Source organism: Grampus griseus (genome assembly GCF_964374135.1).
Source record: "Grampus griseus genome assembly, chromosome: 13".
Taxonomy (NCBI): domain Eukaryota; kingdom Metazoa; phylum Chordata; class Mammalia; order Artiodactyla; family Delphinidae; genus Grampus; species Grampus griseus.
This window is the reverse complement of record NC_139007.1, coordinates 59,836,380-59,844,754: the sequence shown is the minus strand read 5'-3', so window position 1 is coordinate 59,844,754 and position 8,375 is coordinate 59,836,380. Positions and strand designations below refer to the sequence as shown.

General features: G+C 45.6%; 1 protein-coding gene across 2 annotated transcripts; it reads right to left on the bottom strand.

The window, feature by feature from the left end:
• Nucleotides 1-1,585: 1,585 nt before the first annotated feature.
• Nucleotides 1,586-4,593, bottom strand: TCF21 (transcription factor 21). 2 transcript variants are annotated; one of them, XM_082669255.1, is made up of 3 exons: nt 3,903-4,593; nt 2,031-2,130; nt 1,586-1,969 (listed from the first exon to the last, which is right to left on the bottom strand). In XM_082669255.1, exons 1-2 carry the CDS (start codon nt 4,350-4,352, stop codon nt 2,041-2,043), a joined length of 540 nt encoding a protein of 179 aa, XP_082525381.1. In that variant the 5' UTR covers nt 4,353-4,593; the 3' UTR covers nt 1,586-1,969; nt 2,031-2,040. The 2 variants fall into 2 exon arrangements, with proteins under 2 accessions (XP_082525381.1, XP_082525380.1); XM_082669254.1 differs by having other exon boundaries at nt 1,586-2,130.
• Between the last annotated feature and the right edge of the window lie 3,782 nt (nt 4,594-8,375).

Below are 8,375 nucleotides of genomic sequence, written 5' to 3'. Positions count from 1 at the left end.
GCAAGTTGTCGGTGGGAGGCATGAGGACTTTTTTAACAAATTGTTTTGCTGTTGGGGGTCGTCAAAGAATGAGCAAGCAGAAATTTCTTCTCTGGGGGCCGCCTGCGTAGAGTGCTCAGAATTTTGAGTATTTATTGTAAAAACGTGAGTGGGAGCTTGGAAAATTTGCTGAACGTGAGACGCAGACAACTGAATCACGTTGGGACGCATCTCTGACTTGAACTGTGGATCCGTGAAGTGAGGGTAGAAGGTCCATCGCTCTGGTAGAAGCGAATTTGGGAAAGGTGGAGGTGGCCAGAGCTTAAAATGCTCTCTTGAGGGTCAAGTCCGGGTAGGGGGTTAAGGGGCTGGGAGGGAAGCCTGACACCCTGAGAGGTCCTCCGACGTGCGAATGGCAGGTACGTGGATGAAGAGTCACCCGCGTTCCCAGCGCTTGGAGAATGGAGATGTGGACTTGGTAACGTGGTAACTGTCTCTGGCAGAGAACATCCCTCCTGGCACAGCGGTTCCCCGGGTCAAGAGCATCGCCGGCTCCTTCCCTGCTGTCCAGGCTGAGGGCTTCACCCCCTAAGCGGCCTTTGGTGTTGGTTGAAGGTAAGTGCAAGAGCGGGGGAGCCCTTACTCAAGGTACCTAACTGAGCCGAGAAAAAGGAAAAAAAAAAAAAAAAATCGAAAAGAAAGAGCAAATGAAGCGGAAGTTTCAAGGCCCTCTGCGAGGAATAACAGTATAAATAACCGAAGACGTCTTGTAAACACTGCGGTCATAACCCCGAACATTAAACAGCCCCGGTGGCATCTGGCGCATCGGCCGCCGCTGGCTGCGCTGGGGCAGAGAGGGAACCCGGTCCCAGGCTCCTCGGACGCGCCTCTCTGTTTATCTCAACTTAATCTTCCCCAACGAGCTGTTCCGTAGCCTGGAAGATGTTTAAATTAAAACCCAATCCACCGGAAGTCGTGGAGAGGAGCTGAACGCGCTGGCTAATGTAACCGAAAGGCAGGCATGCGCGTTGTTATAAGTAATCATCAATTATTAATAAGAAATATAAAATACACGTTGCAGCCCTTTGAAAATCGTAAAACACATTCCAAAGGTATGGCATTTATGTTCTTCATCGCTCCCAGTACTTCTTCACTGTTTTGCAGCTATGGGTTGCTTGGGTTCACGCACGCGCCTGGAAAGTTATAGAATGTGGAGTTTACCTTCCTGCTCGTGTTAGCAATTAAACTGTGGAATAACTGAAAATCAGATTTTTCTTTTCTGGTGTGTTTTTCTCTTGAATCGTGTAACTGTTAATAACTTTAATCCTTCCCTTTCTTTGTTTACAGTTACATTATTTCTAGTTGTCTGAAAAGTAACGTGCAAACTTGAGGGACTAGTTTCTTTTTGAGGTTTCAGTGCAAAATATGATCTGCACCTTCACAGTGGAAATCGTATTTAATCATTGACTATCTCTAGAAGTTTGGATTGAGATTCAAAAGAACCACTTTTATTTTATAGCTCCCCCATAGTTCCCCATCTTTCTATTCCAAATATGTATTTTAAAAAATCACACCAAATGTCAGGGCTTTTAGCAATATAAAGAAAGATTTATTTTTGAAAGTAACAAAACTTGTTTGAAAAAAATATATATCTTTAAGTGAATTACTTTATAAATGTGACTGTCAAAGTCAGCTATTCTATGATCTACATTTTACAACATATTGTACAAAAGATACACATTGATAGGCTCTTATTATCTATTTATATATTTATAATTACATATTGCACTTGGACCAGCAAGGCTCGCAGAGTCATTCACGGTAGAAGTTAATAAAGTTAAATAGATGGGAATCGTTGTAAGTACAATTGATGTCCTCTGGTTTGGAAACGAATCTCCTCGTCGCTGTAAAGTGTTCTCGAGGGGTGGGAAAGGGAGAGGAGAGTTGCAAGGGGGAAGAAGAGACAGAGAGCAGGGAGGGCAAGGGTCGCCTTCCCGGGGCCCGCTCCCCCCCACCCCCCCGCCCCGGGAGCGCGCCTTTCCCAGACTCGCACCTCCAAGGTCAGGACGCCGTGGTTCCACATAAGCGGCTTGCGGTCACCACTTCTTTCAGGTCACTCTCGGGTTTCCCGGCCACCATAAAGGGCCACGTCTGCAGGAGAGAAGAGGGTGGAGGAGGTAAGTGGCCATGGAGGAGGGGTGGGATGAGGCGGGAGCCCGAGACCAAAGGAAAGGGCGCCCAAAGGAAAGGGCGCGGTGGGGGGCAGGCAGTGAGTTGGAGAGGCCCGTTATCTCTGCAGTTTTCCCGGTGACCTAGTGCGCCCTGTGGCTGGGTAAAGCAGAAAGCGGCGTTGGCGCCAAGCCACAGCTCGAGGTGGTAGAGCAAAGAGGGGCTCGCCCTGGGTTTGAAGTGAAACCCAAGAGAGGAGACCCTTGGAAAGCCCAAAGTGGCTCCTGCCCTGCCACAGCCCGGAGGCAGATGCTAGGGTGAACGGAGCAGGGAAGCCGAGAAGGACCTCGCGCCACTGGGCGCCGGGTTCAAGGTGAAGCGCCCTGCTGGCCCTCTTCTGACGTGCTGGTCAGGCTTCCCAGCCCTCTCTTTTCACCCCTATGGATTTCCCTACTTCTATCTTTAGTTTCCTCCATCACAAACGCCGGTTTTAACCACAGTTTCTAAATTAATCGCCAGCTCTTAAAAACAAATAATGTTAATAAAAGAATATAGCCGTGTGTTTTCACATTGTGTTCCTACTGGGCTGAGCAAGCATAGCTTTCTCTTCCCTTCCCCGTTCTGTGTATAATAAAGCTCCCTTAAGTTTCTTATTCAAAGATGAAGGCAGCAGCAGTTGTAAATGAAGGCACTGCTTTCATTTTCGTTCCAGATTTTAAAAAGCTGTTTCCTCATTCAAAAACCCTGACTTTTAATTAGAAGGAAAAATATTTTTCACAGCAAAATGTGGTTTTGCATCCCCCCCCCAATTCCTGGAACCAATTCAGAGAGAAGACAATTCAAACCTTCAAACCTCTCTCTCTAGTGCCCACCGATAAGAAGACTTTTAAGAGGAAAACCTCTCCTTCTTATCATATATAAACAGAGGTGGTAGTTAGTTTTTGTTTTTCTTTAGCCCCTGGAAGGTTTAAAATTAAATCAAACGAAAAAGGAATTAAAATATAGTTCTTAAACAGTAAAATGCGGTTGAGAAAAATATTAGACTCAATGAGCATTATTCTTTAAGATAAAAAGTATCATGTTCTTAAACTTGAAGGAGAGTGACCTATTTTAATATTATTTATTACACTAATACTCGTGATAATGTTCTGATTATGCTGGTATTTGCTAGAAATTCTGGGATTCGAGAATGTTAATCCATCTGTAGGAGAAGTGCAGAATATTTAAACAGTTGGGGACTTATGTGACAATTATGGGGGGGCATGATGTGTCCATATGTAAAGGGTCTACATATCCTTGGGAAAGAAACAGAGTTGGCTGTTCTTATTTACAGGAATTAGAGGGGGTGGGGAATCAAGTTCTACTCTTCAGCTGAAAGAATAGAAGTATTACTAAAATGCCGCCTCAGCGCGCAGCATCTTGTCCGTGTTCGCTGTCCCGCACCGGCCCTGAAGGCGCTGGCGCGAGTGCGGCGGGATCCCTCCTCTTTGCCAGCTCGATACGCCTGCAAACTCCTAATTGGGCTGCCACGTCAAATACTCGCATAAATCAACGCATTCCCGCGGCTTGGAAGGCAGAGAGTGAGGGCCGTGTGGGGATCGCCTGCACCGGTTCCCTAGAGACGCTGGCTGGCGGTGACTAAGATGCGCGGCTCCCAGGCTGGCGCGCACCCTCTCACCGGGGACCCCGTGCAGCCGCGCTGGGTCGCCGCCGCCCCCCTCCCCGGGACGCCGCCGCCGCACCGGAGAACTTACCAGGTTGACCGGGTGAATATAACCGTTCTCGTACTTGTCGTTGGCCAGGATCTGCCTCAAGTGGGCGATGTAGCTGGACGCCAGCCTAAGCGTGTCCAGCTTGGAGAGCTTGGTGTCCGGGGGCACCCAGGGCAGCGTGGTCTTGAGCCTGGAGAAGGCCTTGCTCAGCACCCGCATCCGGGCCCGCTCGCGCGCGTTGGCCGCATTGCGCTGGACCTGCTTCCCTTCCTGGCTGACCCCGCTCAAGGGGCTCTTCTTGGTGGGAGCCTTCCTCCTCTTGCCCAGGCCGCCGCGGCCCTTCTGGGGAGAGCCGGTCTCGCAGTTGGAGCTCTCCTCGGTGCTCTCGTTGGAAGTCACAAACTCCTTGTTCGAGTCCATTTTCAGCCCGTCGCAGTCCAGCATCTCCACCTCTTGAAGGTCGTCCACATCGCTGAGGGAGCCGGTGGACATGTTTGGGGGAGAGGATGAGAGAGACAGGGAAGGGAGAGAGGAGAAAGGGAAGAGAGGAGAGAGACCCCGAAACCAATGGACCCCCCGAACGTGGAGTGTGGGGCAGCCACCTCGGCTTGGGAGCCGGGAGTTGCGGATCTGGTTGGGTCTCACACCCCTTTCCCCTTCGCAGTCTTGAGAAGGAGCCGCGAGGGCTTCTGCGGGCAGGAAGCCGACGCTGTTTCCCCACCCCCGGAGTCGTGGCCGTAGAGGAGTGTGAGAGAGCGCTGAGGAATTTGGTGGACACTAGGAATTTATCTGGGGAATAGAGGCGGATCCTTGCAGCCCAGGGGAGGGGCCTGCGAGGCCCCAGCAACTCTCTTAGACCCCTTTCACAACCGGAGGGAAACTCACGCACAGCCCCTGATTTCCAGCTTGCAATGTGGATAAACTCCATTGCAGGATGCAAATACCAGTCACCTTCTCCCACTCTTGGCCGGTCTGGGGAGGAGCGGGCCCTACTGAAGCTCCTTCTCCGGGGGGGCCCATCTCCTAAGGCCCGCTTTCCTTCTTAACAGGTCATAGCTGCCTGAAACTGAGCACTTTAGGAAACCGACCACATCCTTTTGCTGTTTCTGGGCCTTCCACCCACAAATCTCACTAGCATCCTCTGGCTCCCCGCTTCCCCCCAGAAAACACCAATTAAAATGCAGGCAGGGATCAACCACCTCCTGCCAACACCCTATAAGACTCTGTGGCTTTTCCAAGATATCTTCACACCTTAACTCTGGTGAATTAAGACAATAAGTGCTTTCTAGGATCATTAGGGTGATGACAGAGAAAGTACCAAAAAATCTATCTACACCTGGTCACTTTAAAGATATCAAGGAACTGCCGGTGTGTACATGAACAGACATGACCATTGCACACCCACACACAACCACACACAGTTTAGGGGGAGTGGAGGAAATGAGATAGAGTAATACTGGTGTGTGGAAAACATTTTGTTAGTCGATAGTCTTTTCTTAATGAAACTAAAACCTATAACCTTTTCTTAATGAAATTAAAACTTCCCCCTAAATTTCTTTCTAGAAATGCAGTTAATATTGTCTTAAGAATGTTAGTTGCTCTCAGACATCACCTTGTCCAGGACTTCTGGTTTCCTCCCTCCCAGTGCTGCCTGCTGCCTTCGCCTTCTCCTTACATCCTCTTGGCTACCACGGTTCTGCATGTAAAGCTGACATTACAAAACGTTAAGCAAAATGTCCTGTTCAGAAGGTTCTTTTTTCCATCTCTAACTCCAGCCCCGGCCATCTTTCCTGGAGAAGAAGAAAATCTGGGGAGTAAGTAGAAAAGCAAAGGGAACCAGAAACCAAGGGATTGAATGACATCGATGAAATGAAATCAGAGAGACAGAATGCATGAATATTTCTTACTAGTTCTCCAGGTTTTATTTCCTTGCAATTAAGCATTGACAATGAGGGGCTAGAGCAAAATGCAAGAGCGGATTCTGAGCTTTTGGCTCGGAATCTGCACCCCTCTCCTACGTTAAGATACCATATCTCTAATCCTGGGCTCAGCTGGGAATTCACTAACCTCTAACATTTTGTTTTGTTAGCAGGGTCTTGTTTGCTTTCCCCCTATGCTGTAAACTAAACAGATTGTCAGCAAATCAGTCTTTATTAATGAATTAGTGAGACCCCTCCCCGCCCCCATAATATCTTTGCCCAGGATCCAAAATTTGTTAATCACCGGTGTAGAGATTTATGGGCTCTCTTATTTTCTGTTGTTTGTGCAGGTGGAGATTTAAATGACCATATCCACTACCAAGATTTATTGCGAGAGTGATTGATGTTATAAACCAGGAAAAGGACTCTTCACACAGCAGGGATGATAGAAATATCAAGTTGAAGGTGCCTTTGTCCTCATGCACAAATGACCCAGCACTACAACACAGAAAGTATAATAATTTAATCTGAGATTCAAGACAGCATTAAGGGAACACCCAACAGTCCTGTTAAATGTTTCCCCTCTGATTCCCAAATTAGTTTTCTTTGATTTTCCCTCCCTTTTCTCAGTCTTGGTAAGACATGAAAGTTTAAGTTATTTTTAGACTAAAAGAGCTATGTGAAAGTGGGCATTGGCCAATACTTTGTGAAACATGTGTGTGTGTGTGTGTGTGTGTGTGTGTGTGTGTGTGTGTGTGTGTAGCTACTGAGATATCTGTGGAATAACCACAGGTAATTTATTTATTTGGGCTCTGGAATGGGATGATAATTAAGAATCAGAACTATGGCCTTACCACATGCCAGGCTAGTAAGCTAGGAAGATTTTGCTTAGAGTACTTTTCTTACTGGAGGGAGAAGGTCTGATTTTCTGCTACCCTTCAGTTGGTAAGCTGCTGAGGCTGTTTGGGGGATAGTAACAATCATAGTAATATATACATCCGAATAGATTTCTGCTCTCTGATTTTTCTAAGGTTTGAAACTTAAAAACAGCAATTTCTGGAAAGGAGCAAAACTAGCTTCATGCCACAAGCTGCTTTTTGTGCCTTGCAATGAGTATTATTTTTTAGATAAGTAAGAATTAAGTCCACTTATCCTGCAGTGATACAGTTAGTCTGGGAAGGGCTAGTGGGTTGATAATGAACTTGGGGTATTTGTAAAAACCCTCTAAGCGATAGCTACCTGTTTGGGAGCAAGCTATGAAGAAGGCTGTTATTTAGGTACCTGATGTGCAGTCTTGAAGACAGTAGACTAAGATGAATAATACTTTTTCCTCTTGACATTTTGTGTCTACCCTACTAATAAACACTTAGGGACAGATGGGTGGGGGAAATGACTTATTGTTGGATTCTACTGAGAAAATCAGTTAAGCTGTAACTTAAGCTGTGCCAGATTCTCCCAAAATATAAACTATAATTCTGTGAGAAGAGAAGCATTTTTGAGAAACTGTATTAACTCTTTCAATAACAAGAGAAATCCTTTGAACATTACAGTTTCAAAGAACTAAGTAGAAAACTAGTGGTGTGAGAGCATGAGGTAGTTACTAAAAGTTCTTACCTTACTTTTAAGAGAGAATTTATGCCTCAGCGACATCTGGCCAATTTGTTGCACACTTCCAACAATTTGTTCTGCAAGAAAGGCTATCTTTGAAAGATTTCAATGCTAAGGAAGATTTATCTCCAAAAGTAGTAAAATGAAGATTAGGCATGGAATGTATCCTTGAACGTAAATCCTCGTTTATCAACTGATAAATTTTCAGGAAGTTCAAATTTGATTCAGTTGCACTTGGATGGGATAATTTGCTTCCTTTTTTATGAGAAGAAAAACATCAGGGCTTCTTTTGAACTGACTTCATCTACCATCATCACATTCTCTTTCCGGGGGGCAGGGAAGTATGTCTTTAAACTCGAATTTTAGTCCTTTTCTCATACTCCCTACTAGTTGGCCAGGAGGCACACAGGCTGGCAAATTGGCGAAACTGCCAATTCTATCTTTCTTTCTTCACTTTTAATTAACACCTCCAAATGTGTTATTCTCTTTGTTTGATGGTAACCAACACCACTTCAACAATATGCTGACCTTCTATGCAAATTGACACCTCTTTCTCCATTGGACATAATTGCCACTGTATCCTTTGCTGCTAATTGATTATTTTCCATCTTCAGCTTATAAGACTATTGAAATTTGACTGTATTTTGTTAAATTTTAACTTATTTTGTCAGGTGAGCATTATCTCCCCTTACTGATTTCAAATTATAATAATGCTGGCCTGTTATATTTTGGCAGCCAAAGTGAGTACAGCACCAGTGAGTGAGACTGGTGGCTATGTAAGGACATCAGTGATGGTGATGCTATTATCTTTACCTGGCACCGTTTTTAAAAATTTATTTTATTGACATATAGTTGATTTATAATGTTGTGTTAATTTCTGCTGTAAAGCAAAGTGATTCGATTATACATATACCGTATATACATTCTTTTTCATATTCTTTTCCTACGGGGCACCATTTATGATCAGTATTCAGAAGTCCTCTTGGTG